Raw genomic sequence first — 16118 nt, 5'->3', positions numbered from 1 at the left:
CTTTTCTCTCCCTGCCCGGCCCCCGTCTGTCATTGGCCGGCGCGCCCCCCCCTCCCCCTCCCGCCCTCGCCAATCGGGAGGCTTCCCGCCCTGCCGCGGGCAGGCGCGCCACGCGCACCACGCCATTGGTGGCCGGCCGCGCTCCGACTCCTCCTCTCTCTCCCTCTCGGCCAATGGGAGCGAGCCGAGCGGCGGCGTCTGCGCGGAAGGGTCCCGCCCCCGGAAGTGCTTGGACCGCGCCGGGGCCGCCCGCGCCGCCGCAGCCTCCGGGTCCGCGCGGCCGCCGACGGGTGAGGCGGGGCCGGCACGTGGGAGGGGGCGTGACGTCACGGCCGGGCCGCACCGGTTGCTGGGCAACCGCGGGCCCTTGGGGGGGGGGGGGAGGGCGGGAAAGGATCGGGCGTGACGCCATCATCACCACGGGGAGGGGACCGGTGAGGTTGGCGGCGCCGCGTGACGTCACCGCCAGGCGGCAGCCTGCCCTCATGACGTCACAACGCCACGTTCCGCTCGGGATGAGGTCGCTCCTGCTCGCCGCGGGGCGGAGGCCGCGCCGCGATGTCACGCGTCGACGCCGTTGCACGGGGGGGGGCTGGGCGACCCGCCGTGAGGTCACCGCTGCCCGGCGTGACGTCACAACGCCGTCGTTCCCCCCGCAGGCCGCCATGGCGCTGGAGCCGACGGAGGCGCGGGGGTCCTGGCCGGGCGGTGCCGAGGCCCGCGCCCGTTTCCGCGTCGCCCGCTTCATCATGGAGGCCGGTAAGGCGGGAGGGGGCAGGGGCGGGGCCGCGACGTCACCGGCGAGCGCGCGGGGCGGTCGGTGACGCGGCGGCGGTGCGGCCGCAGGCGTGAAGCTGGGCCTGGGCTCGGTGGCGCTGGCCACGGCCTGCGCCGCCTTCCACCGGTTCTGGCGGGCGGTGGGGCCGGCCGCCCCCCACGACCCTCACCTGGTGGCCGCCGCCGCGCTCTTCCTGGCCGGCAAGGCCCAGGGCACCCCCCTGCGCGCCCGCGACGTCCTCAACGTGGCGCACAGGTACCCACGCGCGGACACCCCACCCCCCCCCCCGCACCCCGAAACCAACCGTGGGACGCCCCGACACCCCCTGCACCCCAAAACCAACTGGGGGACACCCTGACCCCCCAATGTGCCCCAAAACCCGCCCATGGGACACCCTGACCCCCCCTGCACCCCAAAACCAACCGCGGGACGCCCCAACACCCCAATGTGCCCCGAAACCAACTGTGGGACACCCTGACCCTCCCTGCACCCCAAAACCTGCACTCAGGACACCCCGACACCCCCTGCACCCCAAAACCTGCCTTTGTGACACCGACCCCCCAATGTGCCCCAAAACCAACCGTGGGACACCCTGACACCCCCCCTGCACCCCAAAACCCACCCATGGGACACCCTGACCCCCCCTGCACCCCAAAACCTGCACTCTGGACACCACCTTGACCCCCCCCCACCCCACAACCCCCCCTTGGGACCCCCTGACCCCCCCCATGTGCCCCAAATCCCACCCTCAGAACCCCCCGCCCCAGGCACCCCAAACCCCCCCCCACCCCCCGGGCCCCCCCCCGTTGCCGGGAGCCCCCGCGCCCCCAGCGGCGTGGCCGTGCCCCCCCCAGGTGCCTGCACCCCGGGCAGCCCCCCCCGGGGCTGGACGGGGGGTTCTGGGGGCTGCGGGACAGCCTGCTGCAGTGCGAGCTGCTGCTCCTGCGCGTCCTCCGCTTCCGCGTCCCCATCGCGCACCCCCACAAGGTGAGGCGCCCCCCCGGGGACCCCCCCACCACCCCTGGGACCCCCCTGAGAACCCCCAGCACCCCCGGGACCCCCAGCACCCATGGGACCCCCCCGGGACCCCCCCCAGTGCCCCCAGAATCCTCCCTAAGACCCCCAGGACCTCCGGTGTGCCCCCCCCCATCACGCTGCACCCCCATAACGGGAGCTGGGGCACCTCTGCCCCCCCCCCCCCCAAGTCCTTGAGGGCACCTATGGCCCCTCCCCACCCCAAAGATGCTGGGAGCACCCATGGGACCCCCCCCCACGCCCTGGGGACCCCCCCAACACCCCCGGGACCCACACACACACCCTGGGGACCCCCACACACACCCTAGGGACCCCTTTATGCCTTTGGGGACCCCCCTGGGACCCCCCAATGCCCTGGGGACACCCTTGGGGGCCCCCCCAACACCCCTGGGATCCCCCCCCCATGCCTTTGGGGACCCCCCCGATGACCCCCCAACCCCTGGGACCCCCCCACGCCCTGGGGACCCCCCCAACACCCCTGGGACCCCCCTATGCCTTTGGGGACACCCCTGGGATACCCCCCCCATGCCCTGGGGACACCCTTGGGGGCCCCCCCCAACACCCCTGGGACCCCCCCTATGCCCTGGGGACCCCCCCAACCCCTGGGACCTCCCGGGATCCCCCCCCCCCCCACCCTGGGGCCACCCTTGGGGCCCCCCCCTCACCACGGGGGTGTCCCTAACACCGTGTGTGTGTGTCCCCCCCCCCCCCAGTACCTGGTGCAGTACCTGCTGGCGCTGGGGCGCTGGGGGCGGCGGGGGGGCTGGGGGCACCCACGGGTGCCGGGGGTCTCCTGGGCGCTGGTGCGGGACGGGGCTGCGGGGGGGCTGGGGCTGCGACACCCCCCCCAGCACTTGGCCGCCGCCGCCCTCCACCTGGCCCTGGCGCTCTGCGGGCGCCCGGCCCCCCCCGGGACCCCCCCGCGATGGTGGCAGGTAAGGGGGGGGGGGGGGTGTGACAGGGGGTTGGGGGGGTTTGGGGGGGTACAGAGGGGGGGTGACGGGTGCTGCGTGTGTCCCCCCCCCCACCCCAAGGTGCTGAGCCCGGGGCTGGGCGCCGAGGAGCTGGAGGGGATCGTGCGGGAGCTGCTGGGGCTCTACGGCCTCGACACCCAGGTGGGGGGCGACCCCCCCACACCGCCCCCCCTGCCCGACCGTGATGACGACGACGACGACGACGACGATGACGACAGACCCCCCCGGCGCCGCCTGCAGCCGCTCGCTCCGGAACGTCTTTAATTACGTGGGGGAAAGGGGGGGGGGGGGGGGGGCGCACACGCGTGTGCCCGGGCTCGTGCGAGCCCCCCCCAATAAATAATTACGTACATTAAACCCCAATAAATTAAACCGCCCCGACCCCCCCGCGGATAAACATGGCTTTTTGGCAGGGCCCCCCCGCCGGTCCGTCCGTGCAGAGCGGGGGGGTCCCGGGTTGGGGGGGGGGGAGGTTTGGGGGAGCCCCCCCCCCCCCCCCAGCTAGAGCGAGGTCTCCAGGCTGTGGAGGCGGCCGGGGGGGGCTCCCCGGGGGGGGGGGGTGGTTGTTGTTGCGGTTGGGGGGGGCCTCGCTCTCGGCGTCGGTGTCGTCGATGAGGGGGATGTCCCGCGTGTCCCCGAAGAGCAGCTCGGGGGGGGGCCCGAAGGGGGGGCCGGGCCGGGCCTCGGGGCGCGGGGGGGGCCCCCCCAGGGAGCTACGGAAGGCTCGCACCACCCGCATCTGGGGGGCACGGGGGGGGGGTCAGCGGGATGGGGGGGGCTGCTAGCCCCCCAACACCCCCTGGGGACATGGGCCCCCCCCAAACATCCCCCAGTGCCCCCCAACGCCCCCTGGGGACACAGGCCCCCCCCCCCAAAACATCCCCCAGTGCCCCCCAACGCCCCCGGGGGACACGGGCCCCCCCCAAACATCCCCCAGTGCCCCCCAACGCCCCCGGGGGACACGGGCCCCCCCCAAACATCCCCCACTGCCCCCCAACGCCCCCTGGGGACACGGGCCCCCCCCAAACATCCCCCACTGCCCCCCAACGCCCCCGGGGGACACGGGCCCCCCCCAAACATCCCCCAGTGCCCCCCAACGCCCCCGGGGGACACGGGGGCCCCCCCCCCCAAAACATCCCCCACCCCACAGGGACACGGGTGCCCCCCCAAAACATCCCCCAGTGCCCCCCAAACACCCGCCGGGGACAAGGGTGCCCCCCCCACCCTCAGGGGTCACAGGTCTTGGGGTGCCCCCCCCCCAAAACGCCAGGGAGTGGGGGGAGGAGGGAAGTGGGGAGAGGGGTGATGGGGGGGGAAGGGGGGGCCCCCGGAACAGCAGAGCTGGGGGGGATCCCTGGTGAGTTTGGGGGGGCCCTCAATGGCCCTGGGGGTTCAGGGGAGGTTGGGGGGGGGGTCAGGGGGCGTCCCTGAGTTCAGGGGGTCCTGGGGTTGGGGGTGTCCTGGGGGGACACTCTTGGGTGGGGGTCCCTGGGGGGGGTCAGGGTGTCCCAGGGGACACTCGCAGGTGGGGGTCTCTGGATTTGGGGGGACCCTGGATTCGGGGGGTCCCTGGATTTGGGGTGTCCCGGGGGACACTCACGGGCGGGGGTCCCTGGATTTGGGGGGTCCCTGGACTGGGGGGGTCCCTGGATTTGGGGTGTCCGGGGGGACACTCACGGGCGGGGGTTCCTGGATTTGGGGGGTCCCTGGGGGGGTCAGGGGGTCCCTGGATTTGGGGTGTCCCGGGGGACACTCACGGGTGGGGGTCCCTGGATTTGGGGGGTCCCTGGACTGGGGGGGTCTCTGGACTGGGGTGTCCTGGGGGACACTCACAGGTGGGGGTCCCTGGATTTGGGGGGTCCCTGGACTGGGGGGGTCCCTGGATTTGGGGTGTCCCAGGGGACACTCACGGGCGGGGGTCCCGGGGGCGGCGCTGCCCCCCTCCTGCAGGTGGCTGAGGACGGACGAGCGGCGCCGGGCGCCCCCCTGAAAGGAGCCGCTTCTCCGGAAGGTGCCGACTACGGCCATCTGCGGAGAGAAGAGAGGGGTCAGCGCCCCGGGGGGGCACGGGGGGGCTAACGGGGGGCTAACGGGGGGCACAGGGGGGGCTAACGGCAGCTGGGGGGGAAACTGAGGCAGAGCCCTGACTGGGGGTCGCAGGGGGGCAGAGGGTCGGGGGGAAGGTGGGGGGGTCCGGGGGGTCCGGGGGGGTCCGGGGGGTCCGTGCCCACCTGCGTCTGGATGCGGTTGAGGCCGCGCACCCAGAGCACCTGCCCCCGGCGCAGCTCCCGCTCGGCCGCGTCCACCTCCTCTTCCTCCTCCTCCTCCTCCTCCTCCTGCGCCGACGACGCTGCCTGGCGACGGCCCCGACCCCCCCCGGGGCACCGCAGCCGCCCCCCCGGCACCCACACCATCACCTGCGGGGTTAACGAGGGGGCACGGGGTTAATGAGGGGGCACGGGGTTAACGAGGGGGCACCCACACCATCACCTGCGGGGTTAACGAGGGGGCACGGGGTTAACGAGGGGGCACGGGGTTAACGAGGGGGCACCCACACCATCACCTGCGGGGTTAACGAGGGGGCACGGGGTTAACGAGGGGGCACGGGGTTAATGAGGGGGCACAGCCACCCCCCAGCACCCACACCATCACCTCTGGGGTTAACGAGGGGGCATGGGGTTAACGAGGGGGCACAGGGTTAACGAGGGGGCACCCACACCATCACCTGCAGGGTTAACGAGGGGGCACGGGGTTAACGAGGGGTCCTGGGGTTAATGAGGGGGCACAGCCACCCCCCAGCACCCACACCATCACCTCTGGGGTTAACGAGGGGGCACGGGGTTAACGAGGGGGCACAGCCACCCCCCAGCACCCACACCATCACCTGCGGGGTTAATGAGGGGGCACGGGGTTAATGAGGGGGCACAGCCACCCCTGGGCACCCACACCATCACCTCTGGGGTTAACAAGGGGGCACGGGGTTAACGAGGGGTCACAGCCACCCCTGGGCACCCACACCATCACCTGTGGGGTTAATGAGGGGTCATGAGGTTAACGAGGGGTCACAGCTGCCCCCCCAGCACCCACACCATCACGTGCGGGGTTAACGAGGGGGCACAGGGTTAATGAGGGGTCATGGGGTTAATGAGGGAGCGCAGAGTTAATGGGGGGTCACAGCCACCCCCCCCAACACCCACGCCATCACCTGGCCTGGGGTAACCAGGGTCACGGGGTTAACGAGGGTCACGGGGGCTCAGGACACTCCCCCCCACCCCATTACACACCTCAGGGGCTTAATGAGGCTGTCAGGGCCCATTAGGGGTTAATGAGGTTAACGAGGCAGCTCCCACCCTGGCAGGAGTTAACGAAGCCAAGGCCAAGCGGGGCTAATGAGCAAAAGGGTCAGGGAGGTTAACGAGGCCAAGGGCAAAGGAAAACACAGCTAATGAGTGGTCAGCCCTACAATGGGCCTCGTTAGGCAGGAGGTTAATGAGCCCAGGGTGGCGCTGGCCTCATTAGGTGGTTAATGAGGTTAATGAGGTTAACAAGGTTAATGAGGTTAACGAGGTTAACCAGGCTGCTGGAGGAGGAGGCATCAGCAGGGCCGTGCCCTGCCCCGTTAGGGGTAACAGGGGGTTAACGAGGGGAAGGGGGTTAACGAGGGGAAGGGGGTTAACGAGGGGAAGGGGGTGCGGCCCCACGCAGCAGGGGGGGCCCGGGGGGGTCCCGGGGGGGTCCCCGTACGTACCTGCCCCCAGACGAGCTCGCCGACGCCCACGAAGAGGCACCACAGCCACTGCTCGGCGCTGAGCGGGGAGCAGCTGAAGGGCTTCCCCCCAAACTGCACGATGACGATCTGGGGGGGGGGGGGGGAAAGGGGGGGGCTCAGCGGGGTCCCCAGCCCCCCCATCGCGGGGTGACGGGGTGCCCCTGGGTGCCAGAGGATCGCGTAGGGGGTCTGGGGTCCCCGTGGGGAGAAGAGGGGTTCCCCCCCACACACAAAGTGGGTGACACGGGGGTGTCACAGCCCCGGGGAGGGCTCCAGGGCTGCTGGGGGTCCCCGTGGGTGACGGGGGTCCCGGTGGGGTCCCCCACGGGTGACAGGGGTCCCTGCGGGGTCCCTGGAGCTGCTGGGGGTCCCCATGGCCCCCCGTGGCCCACCTGGAGGCGAAGGTGCCCAGGACGATGGAGCAGACGCTGGGGCTGTCGGGGGTCCCCGGGGGGCCCCTGGGTGCCTGGATGTCCCCGGGGGGGGGTCCCTGTGGGGCCCCCCCCTTCCTGTGTCCGGTGTCCCCATGGGTCACCTCCGCAGCTGGGGGTCCCCGGGGGTCCCCGGAGCCCACCTGGTCGGTGAAGGTGCCTGAGAGGATGGAGCAGAAGATGGGGGTCCCCGAGGGTCCCCTCCGTGCCTGGGTGTCCCCGCAGGGTCACCATGGGCCCCCCGCTCCGTGTCCGGGGGTCCCCACAGGTCCCTGCAGCCCCCCCCAGGTGACGATGGGGGAGATAACGAGGTGGCTGTGGGCAGCGAGGGGGGGGGGGGGAGGCGGCTCTGGGGGTCCCCTCCACATCTGGGGGTCTCCCTTTCACGTCTGGGGGTCCCCGCAGCCCACGCGGATGGCGAAGGCGCCTGGGACAACGGAGAGGACAGCAAGGTGTCCCCCCCCCCCCCCCAAAAAAAAAAGGGTCCCCCGTGTCGGGGTGTCCCCGCGTCCCACCTGGATGGCGAAGGTGCCCAGGACGATGGAGCAGAAGATGGGGTTGGCGAAGATGCCGTCGAAGACGTTCCTCTCGCCGTGGATCTTGCGCGCGTTGATCTCGTTGAAGAGCTGCATCATGACGAAGGTGTTGAAGATGATGGTGTAGTGCTCCGAGGGCGGCGAGTGCAGGGGGGCGTTGCGCCCGCTGTCGATGTCGAAAAAGACCTCCCCTGCCGAGGGTGGGTGGGGGGGGGCACAAACGGGCCGCGTCAGCCGGGGAAGCGACGCCCGGCCGTTCGGAGGGACGGGGGACGCGCACGCGCAGAGCTCTCCCCGCGCCCACGCACCGACGAAGAGGAGGGTGAAGATGATGACGAGCTGGTAGGCGGCGTGCCCCAGGATGTTCTTCAGCATGGTGCGGGAGATGAGGGGCTTGTTGCGGCCGTAGGGCTTGCGCAGCAGCAGCGCTTCGGTGGGCGGCTCGGTGGCCAGCGCCAGCGAGGCGAAGGTGTCCATGATGAGGTTGACCCACAGCATCTGCACCGCCTTCAGCGGGGAGTCCTGCGGCGGGGGGAGCAGGGCGGGACGCGGACGACGGCTCCGTCCCGCTCCGTCCCGCGCGTCGGTGGCGGCGTTTTCCCCACCCCCCACCTCCCCCGGCCCCCTCCCCAACCTGGGTGATGCAGGCCCCGGTGAAGGCCACCACCACGGCCACCACGTTGACGGTCAGCTGGAACTGGAGGAATTTGGAGATGCTGTCGTAGACGTTGCGGCCCCACATCACCGCCTTGACGATGCTGGAGAAGTTGTCGTCCGTCAGGATGATGTCGGACGCCTCCTTGGCCACGTCCGTCCCCGCGATGCCCTGGGGAGACCCGAGGGTGGGCGAGGAGAAAAGGGGGGGGGGGGGGGCGGACACGACACACGACATGGCAGGACAGCTGGAGGGGGGTGGGGAGGTCCTGGGGGTCCCCAAAATGGGGAGGGGTTGGGGACCCCCCCCAGGGTGGAGATGGGGCAACTGGGGGCCCATGACAACGGCCTGAGGGGGATTGGGGGGACCCCCGGATGGGGGCTGGGCGGGTCTGGGGGGGCCCCGTTTTGGGGGGTGGGTTACCATGGCGAAGCCCACGTCGGCCTTCTTGAGCGCGGGGCCGTCGTTGGTGCCGTCCCCCGTGACGGCCACCACCTGCCGCTGGTCCCCGATGGTGCTGTCGATGATCCCTGGGGACGGGGGCGGTGGGGACGCGGCCGGCCTCTGGGGGCCCCCGGCACCCCCCTGCCCCCCTTTCCCCCCCCCCCCCAAACACCCCCTAGGTGCCCCCCCAGACTCCCCCCGCACCCCACCTTTGACCAGGGTGTGCTTGTCGGTGGGCGACGACCGCGCCAGGACCCGCAGCTTGGGCCACACCTTATCGAGGCGCTCCTGCTCGATCTGGGGGGGGGGGCACAGGGCAGTGGGGGCGTTTAACCCCCCCCCCACTGCCCCCAAACAGGACCCCCCCCCCCTCCAAGGACCCCGATTCCTCCCCCCGTACCTCCCCCTTCTCGTTGCGGATGCGGCGGTTGAACTCCTTCCCCTCCAGGCAGAGCCAGTCCTCGCCGGCGGGCAGGATGCCGCACTTTGCCGCGATGGCCCGCGCCGTGTTCAGGTTGTCCCCCGTCACCATCCGCACCGTGATCCCGGCGCGCTGGCATTTCCGGATCGCGTCGGGAACCTGCGGGCGACCCCGGGTTATCCGGCACGCGCCCCCCCCCCCCAAAAAACCCCGCGTGTCCGTCCCCCCGCCCCCCCCAACCCCGCCGTCCCCGCACCTCGGGGCGCACGGGGTCCTCGATGCCGACGACGGCGATGCAGGTGAGCTCTCCCACGATGGCGGCCTCGTCGTCCCAGGGGGGCTCGGGGGCCGGGGGAAAATCGCGGAAAGCCAGGACCAGGGTGCGCAGCCCGGCCGCCGCCATCGGCTCCACCACCTTCCGCACCACGTCCTCCCGGTCCCGCGGACCGAAGGCGCGCGCCTCCCCGCCGCCCCCCAGGATGGCGCAGCACCTGCGGGACGCCGGGAAAGGTGGGGGGGGGGACACACGGACCGGACCCTCGGCAGCGCGGGGGGACGCTGGGGGAGCAGCCCCCCCTCCTCCCCTGCGTGTGAGGATTTTGGGAGCCCCTTGCAGGGGTCCCCAGGGCCGTGTTGGGGCACAGCCCCCCCCTCACTTGCGCGTGAGGATTTTGGAAGCCCCTTGCAGGGGTCCCCGGGGCCGTGTCGGGGCGCAGCCCCCCCCTCACTTGCGCGTGAGGATTTTGGAAGCCCCTTGCAGGGGTCCCCGGGGCCGTGTCGGGGCACAGCCCCCCCCTCACTTGCGCGTGAGGATTTTGGGAGCCCCTTGCAGAGGTCCCCGGGGCCGTGTCGGGGCATGGCCCCCTCTCCCCTGCATGTGAGGATTTCGGGAGCCCCTTGCAGGGGTCCCCGGGGCCGTGTCGGGGCGCAGCCCCCCCTCCTCCCCTGCATGTGAGGATTTCGGAAGCCCCTTGCAGGGGTCCCCGGGGCCGTGTCGGGGCGCAGCCCCCCCCTCACTTGCGCGTGAGGATTTCGGGAGCCCCTTGCAGAGGTCCCTGGGGCCGTGTCGGGGCGCAGCCCCCCCTCCTCCCCTGCGCAGGAGGATTTCGGAAGCCCCTTGCAGGGGTCCCCGGGGCCGTGTCGGGGCGCAGCCCCCCCTCACCTGCGCAGGAGGATTTCGGAAGCGCCCTTGCTGTAGAGGCGGAAGCCGCCGGCGGGCAGGCGCGTGACGGTGCTCATGGACTTGCGGACGGAGTTGAAGGTGTAGACCTTGTGGAGCCGCTCCTCGGGGACCTGCGCCCGCACGGCCTCGTAGTCCCTGCGCAGCGCCAGCACCAGCCCCAGCAGCGCGCACTCCGTCTTGTTCCCCACCTGACGCGGCAGCCCCCCTGCCGTTTCGGGGGGCTTGGGGGGGGGGGGGGCACAGGCAGCGGGGTTAAATGAAGGGCTGGATGGCCCCAGCCCCCCCTCCCCCCGACCCTGGTTTTGGGGTGAAGCCCCCCCCCCCAAAGCCTCACCAGGATTTTGGTGGTGTAGGCGCTGTTGATGGCGATGGCCTGGACCAGGAGGTCGAGGGTGCGGGGGGCGATGCCGGCGGGGTCTGGGGGGGCGCGGAAGTGGGTGTCCCCCAGGAAAGCCTGCACCACCGTCATGCGGTTGGTGGTCAGCGTCCCCGTCTTGTCGGAGCAGATGGCCGTGGCGTTGCCCATCGTCTCGCAGGCGTCCAGGTGACGCACCAGGTTGTTGTCCCGCATCATTTTCTGGGGGGTGGTGGGGGAGGAGATGGGGGAGTGGGGGGGCGCTGGGGGGGCATCCAGCGACACCCCGGGGCGGGGGCAGCGTTTGGGGAAGCGGTGGAGGGATGGACAGAGAGCTCTGCCGACGGACGCGGGGAGGGACGGACGGACGGACGGGGAGGGCCTGACCTTGACCGAGTAGGCGAGGGAGATGGTGACGGCCAGCGGCAGCCCCTCGGGGACGGCCACCACCAGGACGGTGACGCCGATGATGAAGAACTTGACCCAGTACTGGACGTAGACGGGGGTGCACTCGGCCAGCCAGGGCCGGCCCTCCACCACGAAGGTCTCGATGACGAAGTAGAGCACCAGGATGATCACCGTCACCGCCGACATCACCAGCCCTGCCGCACAGCGCCCTCAGGCACCCGCCGGCGGAGGGGGTGATGACGGGGGTCGGGGAGGGGGGGTGCAGGGGGGGTTACCCCGGCGTCCGGGCGCCCACCTGCCTTGCCGATCTGCACGGCCAGCTTGGTGAGCTTGCCCTGCAGCACCGACTTCTCCTTCTTGGGGCCGCTGCTCCGCTTCCGCTCCCGTTCCTCCACGTCCCCCCCCTCCGCGCTCTTCAGCGGCTGCATCTCCATCGCCACCGCCCCGTCCTGCTTCTTGGCTGGGGACACCGGCACGGCCCCGTCGGCGGGAGGGGACACACGCGGGGGGGGGAGCGTCCCCCCCCCTCCCCAGCCCCGGCGAGGGACCCCGGCACACCTTTGCTCTGCAGGTTCTCCACCGCGCCGTCCTGGGGCTTCCCTGCGGCACGGGGACGGACGGCGTCGGCGGGGGGGACGGGACACGGGGTTGGGGACCCCCCCCCGGCACCCCCCACATCAACGCAAAGGGAGGGACGGCACCGAGACCCCCGGAGAGGCCGCAGGTGGGGGGAGACGAGGCGAGGGACAGCGGGACGGAGCGGGGGGCCGGGACCCACCTTTCTTCTCCTTCTTCTCCTCCTCCTCCTCGCCGCCGGCGCCCAGCAAGGTGAAGATGATGCCGGTCTGCGAGTTGACCCCCACGGCCGTCACCACCATCTTCCCCGAGCCCTCCATGACGTGGGTGCCTGCGCAGGGACATGCGGGGACGGGGGGGGGGTAACGGAAGGGGTCCCCCGGCCCCCCCAAACGCCCCCGGCCGCCCCCCAGCCTCACCCGAGAGCAGCATGGGGTCCTTGTCGGCCGACTTGCGGACGTGGTCGGACTCCCCCGTCAGCGCGCTCTCGTCGATCTTGAGGTCGTTGCCTTGGATGAGGACGCCGTCGGCCGGCAGCAGGTCGCCTTGCGAGGGAAGGACGCGTCACCGCGGCGTGCCCATCCGGCGCAGCGGAGAGGTGGGGCGGGGCGGGGTGGGGGGGGGGGTCGCCGGCGCCCGCGGCTCCCCGTCGCTCACCGTACTTGACCTGGGCGACGTCGCCCACCACCAGCTCGGCGACGGGGACCTGCGCCTGGCGGCCGTGGCGCACGACGGTGAAGCGTTGCTCCTGCTCGATGCGGCTCTGCAGCCCCCGGAACTGGCGCTCCTTGCTCCAGTCGTTGAAGGCGGTGACGAGGACGACGCAGGCCACCGACAGCAGGATGGCCGCCCCCTCGATCCAGCCCGCCTCCGCCTCCCCCTCGTCCTCCGCGCCCCCCGAGGCATGGCCGCAGACTGCGAGGGGGGGGGGGGCGGGGGCGTCAGGCCGCGGGGACGGGGTCGGAGGGGGAAGGGACGCCAGGGCCGTTGGGGACAGCGTCCCTCTGCCCCCCCACTCGGGGGTCCCCCCCCTGCGCCCGCTGCCCCCCCCTCCCTCAGGCTCCCCACCTTTGGCGTCCCCCACCTTCGGTGTCCCCGCTGGGGGGGGCGTAGAAGGAGAGCCCCAGGGAGACGACGGCGGCCACCTCGAGGATGATGAGGGTGACGTCCTGCAGCGCCTCCCACACCAGCTCCACGAAGGTCTTGGGGCGCTTCGGGGGGATCCAGTTCTGCCCAAAGACCTGGCGCCGCCGCTCCAGCTCCGCCGCCCCCTCCGACAGCCCTGGGGGGCGCCCGAAACCCTGGGTGTCCCCCCCGCCCCTGCCTGGGGTGTCCCGGAGAAGAGCGTGGGGTCCTTTGGGGGTCCCAGGGAATGGGGGGGGGGGGGGGTCTCCACGGACCCCGAGGGGACAGCGACGTCTCTGGGGGGGTCCCTGCGGGGACAGGGAGGACGGGGTGGGGGGGGGGATGTCCCTGGATGTCTCGGGGGGGACAGGGATGGCTCCAGGGTTCCCCAGGGTGCCAGGAGGTTTCGGGGGGGGACGGGGAAGTCCCTGGGGGGGGTCTCTGGGAGTTCCAGGGCACAGGGAGGTGTCTGGGGGTCCCAGCGTCCTGGGGCACAGGGAGGTCCCTGGTGGGAGCCTCTGGGGGGGTTCCTGGGGGTCCCGGGGCACAGGGAGGTCTGGGGGGGGGGGGGGGGGGGGTGTCCCTGGGGGTCGTTACCGTCCGTGGGCGAGGTGCGGAGGCGGCGGCAGAGCCCGTGGACGTCCCCGTAGGCCTCCTGCACCTTGAGCAGGGCCTCGGCGCCGCGCAGCTCCATCAGCGCCCGCAGCTCCGCCAGGCTGCAGCCGAAGCCCCCCCCGGGGCCGGGCTCCCCCGCGCTGTTGGCCAGGTCCCCCATGGCGCCGGCGGCCTGCGGGGACGGGGACACGGCATGGTGGGGGGGGGGGGGGGGGGGAGCGGGAGAGGGACGGGAGGGCGTCGGGGACAAGGGACACGGCTCGGGGGGCTTGGGGACATCATCGGGGGCAAGGGACGCGTCCGGGGGCTGGGGGACATCGTTAGGGACGGAGAACGCAGGATACAGCCTAGGGACGCGCTGGGGGGGGACAAACACACGCGATAGACACGTGCTGGGGAGGGGGGGACGACACGGGGGACACCCTTGGGGACACCCTCGGGGACACCCTCGGGGACGGGGGGCCCTGCCGGGGCGTCTCACCTGCTCAACGGTGACGGTGACGGGGCCGGGGGGGGGTCATGCCGGGGGGCCCCCCCTGGCTGGTCGCTCGCCCCCGCGGGGGGGCCAGGCCATGGACGGCGCCGGGGTCAGGGGTGGCCGCCCCCCCTGCCCGGGCCACACCTGGGGACACGGCCGTCACCCGCGGATCAGGCGCTCCCAGCCTGGCTCCCCTGCACCCCAGTCCCCCCAGCGTGACCCAGTCCCCTCAGAGCTCTCCCAGTAACTCCCAGTTCCCCCAGTAAATCCCGCAGAGCTCCCAGTTCCCTCAGCAAACCCCAGCGGCCCCCAGTAACTCCCACCAGCTCCCTGCCTTCTCCCCCTCCGGTTCTCCCAGTTAACCCCCAGTAACCCCCAGTACGCCATTCTCCCAGTGACCCCCAGTAACTCCCAGTGCCCCCCCCCCCCCCCACCCCAGTAACTCCCGGTCCCATCCCTCCGCCCAGGCCCCGCCCCCCCGCCTGTCCATCCCGCCGCGGCGGCCAATGAGCTTGGGGCGAGGGCGGGGCCAACGCGGCGCGGCCCCGCCCCCGGCCCTGCGGCGGGCGCGCGAGGACTGCGCCAAAGAGGGGGCGGGGCGCCCCCGGCCCGGCTCTGCCCCCGCAACGGGAGGGGGGGACACACACACACACACACGCGTGTGCAAACCCCGCCCCCCCGGCCTGGCACACGCGTGTGCACGGGGTGGGGGGACCCCCACCGCCCGCTTACGCAACCGCCACACCGCTCGCCCCCCGCCTGCCAGAGCGCGGGGCCCGACACGCTTGCACACGCGTGTGCCGCCGGCACACCTGCGCGGGTGCGTGCTGCCCGGGTGCTTGTGCTCGCTAGCACGCTCGGGCACGCCTGTGCCCTCGATGCGCTCGCACGCCTGCGTGCCACCGGCACGCACACGCGTGTCCCTGGCACGCTCGCACGCGCGTGGGCCCGCCTGAGCACCTCTACACCTGCCTGCCCCGGGCACGCTTGCACGCGCGTGCGCCCGCCAGTACGCGGACGTGCCCTTGGCACGCTCGCACGTGCACGCGCCTGCCGGTACGCCCGTACGCACACGTGCACCTGGCACGCTTGCACACGCGTGTGCCCACCTGCACACACCTGCCCCCGCCCCACCCGCCGCACACGCGTGCCCCCGCCAAGCCCGCACGCCCCTGCCGCTGACCCTTGCACACGCGTGTGCCTCACCGCACCTGCACACACACACACACACACGCACGCCCCTGGCCCACGCCTGCGCCCCCAGGGACCCCCGGCGCGTGGGGCCCTCCCCAGGCCGCTGCACACGCGTGTGAGCACACACCAACCGCCCCCAGCCCCCCCCCCCGCAATGCACACCCGCGGAACCTGCCCCCCCCCCCCCGCAATGCACCCCCCAGCCCGCACCGCCCCCCCTTCCCCAGGCAGCCCCCACCCCCCCCGCTCGCAAAGCCCCCCCCCGGTACCGCACCCCACACCCCCCCCCCCCCGGTACCGGCCCATGGGTCCCGGCGCTGCGGCGGTGCCCGAGGCGCGGCGCGCTGCGGGCCGGGGGGCGGGGCCTGGGCGGGGCCTGGGCGGCGGGGCCGGGGCTACGAGGGGCCGCCCCCCCCCAGCGTGGCCACGCCCCCTCCGCAGATGGCAGCGACCCCCCCCCCCCCCGCGTCCGCCGCTCTCCAGGGGGGTTCCCCGGGAACTGAGCCCACACGCACCCGGCACCGCACACCCCCCCGCGAACCCGGGAGCTGCCCCAGCTTCTCCTTGAAGCGGACCGGGAGCACGAGGACCCCAGTGCCCCGAGGGGCCGCGTCCCCGCCAGTGCCCTGCGGCGTCCCGTCCCCCCCCCCGCGCCCGCAGCGCTGCCCCTCCGCCAGGTACGGACGTCGCCCCCGCCGCGCACTCACCTCAGCGCCGGCGCTCAGCTGGGTCTGCCCGGGGGCGGCCTCCCGCAACGCGACCTCCCGCCGGCCGCCATGGCGGGGCTGAGGGAACCCGGGGGGGGGGGCCTAGGCGCTGCGGAGACCGGGAGAAACCCCCAGATCCCCGGGTGGCTCCAGCGCTGCCCCGGTACAACATGGCGGCTCCTTCCCACCGCGGCTGCCTCACGTGCAGGGGCGGGGCCGGGCGCCTCTCCTGCCAATCGAAGCGCCTCTTCTCCCCCTCCCGCCGCTCCCCGCCAATCAGAGCGGGAGGCTCGCCTGATGGACACATGCCCCGCCCTTCCCGTCGGAAACGGTGTGCTGCTCTCCCCGCCCCTCCCGCCCTCTCCTGCCAATCAGCGCTGGCGCGAGACCTTCCCGCCCTTTTCCGCCAATCACAGTGAAACGTCTGCGTGACA

General features: G+C 72.9%; 2 protein-coding genes across 8 annotated transcripts; one reads left to right on the top strand and one right to left on the bottom strand.

Annotated features, from left to right (window-relative positions):
• Window positions 1-185: 185 nt before the first annotated feature.
• On the top strand, window positions 186-3051 carry CCNQ (cyclin Q). The gene is made up of 6 exons (XM_054808633.1): window positions 186-290; window positions 660-759; window positions 847-1033; window positions 1633-1765; window positions 2527-2748; window positions 2848-3051. The coding sequence occupies exons 2-6, from the start codon at window positions 666-668 to the stop codon at window positions 3049-3051; spliced, it is 840 nt and encodes a 279-aa protein (XP_054664608.1). The 5' UTR covers window positions 186-290; window positions 660-665.
• Window positions 3052-3146: 95 nt separating this feature from the next.
• ATP2B3 (ATPase plasma membrane Ca2+ transporting 3) lies at window positions 3147-15386 on the bottom strand. Of its 7 annotated transcripts, none has more exons than XM_054808627.1 (23): window positions 15276-15386; window positions 13787-13927; window positions 13288-13477; window positions 12650-12847; window positions 12223-12480; window positions 11985-12110; window positions 11768-11896; window positions 11548-11589; window positions 11285-11449; window positions 10969-11183; window positions 10561-10803; window positions 10206-10447; window positions 9300-9534; window positions 9023-9202; window positions 8832-8919; window positions 8602-8708; window positions 8158-8349; window positions 7832-8045; window positions 7503-7613; window positions 6536-6643; window positions 5019-5204; window positions 4698-4815; window positions 3147-3526 (listed from the first exon to the last, which is right to left on the bottom strand). In XM_054808627.1, exons 3-23 carry the CDS (start codon window positions 13463-13465, stop codon window positions 3289-3291), a joined length of 3573 nt encoding a protein of 1190 aa, XP_054664602.1. In that variant the 5' UTR covers window positions 13466-13477; window positions 13787-13927; window positions 15276-15386; the 3' UTR covers window positions 3147-3288. The 7 variants fall into 7 exon arrangements, with proteins under 7 accessions (XP_054664602.1, XP_054664601.1, XP_054664603.1 ...); XM_054808628.1 differs by having other exon boundaries at window positions 3370-3526; window positions 7503-7714; XM_054808626.1 differs by lacking the exon at window positions 4698-4815 and having other exon boundaries at window positions 3155-3526; window positions 7503-7714.
• Between the last annotated feature and the right edge of the window lie 732 nt (window positions 15387-16118).

This window comes from Grus americana, chromosome 38 (assembly GCF_028858705.1).
Source record: "Grus americana isolate bGruAme1 chromosome 38, bGruAme1.mat, whole genome shotgun sequence".
NCBI lineage: Eukaryota > Metazoa > Chordata > Aves > Gruiformes > Gruidae > Grus > Grus americana.
The sequence above is the reverse complement of the archived record's forward strand: the minus strand, read 5'-3'. Positions and strand labels throughout refer to the sequence as shown.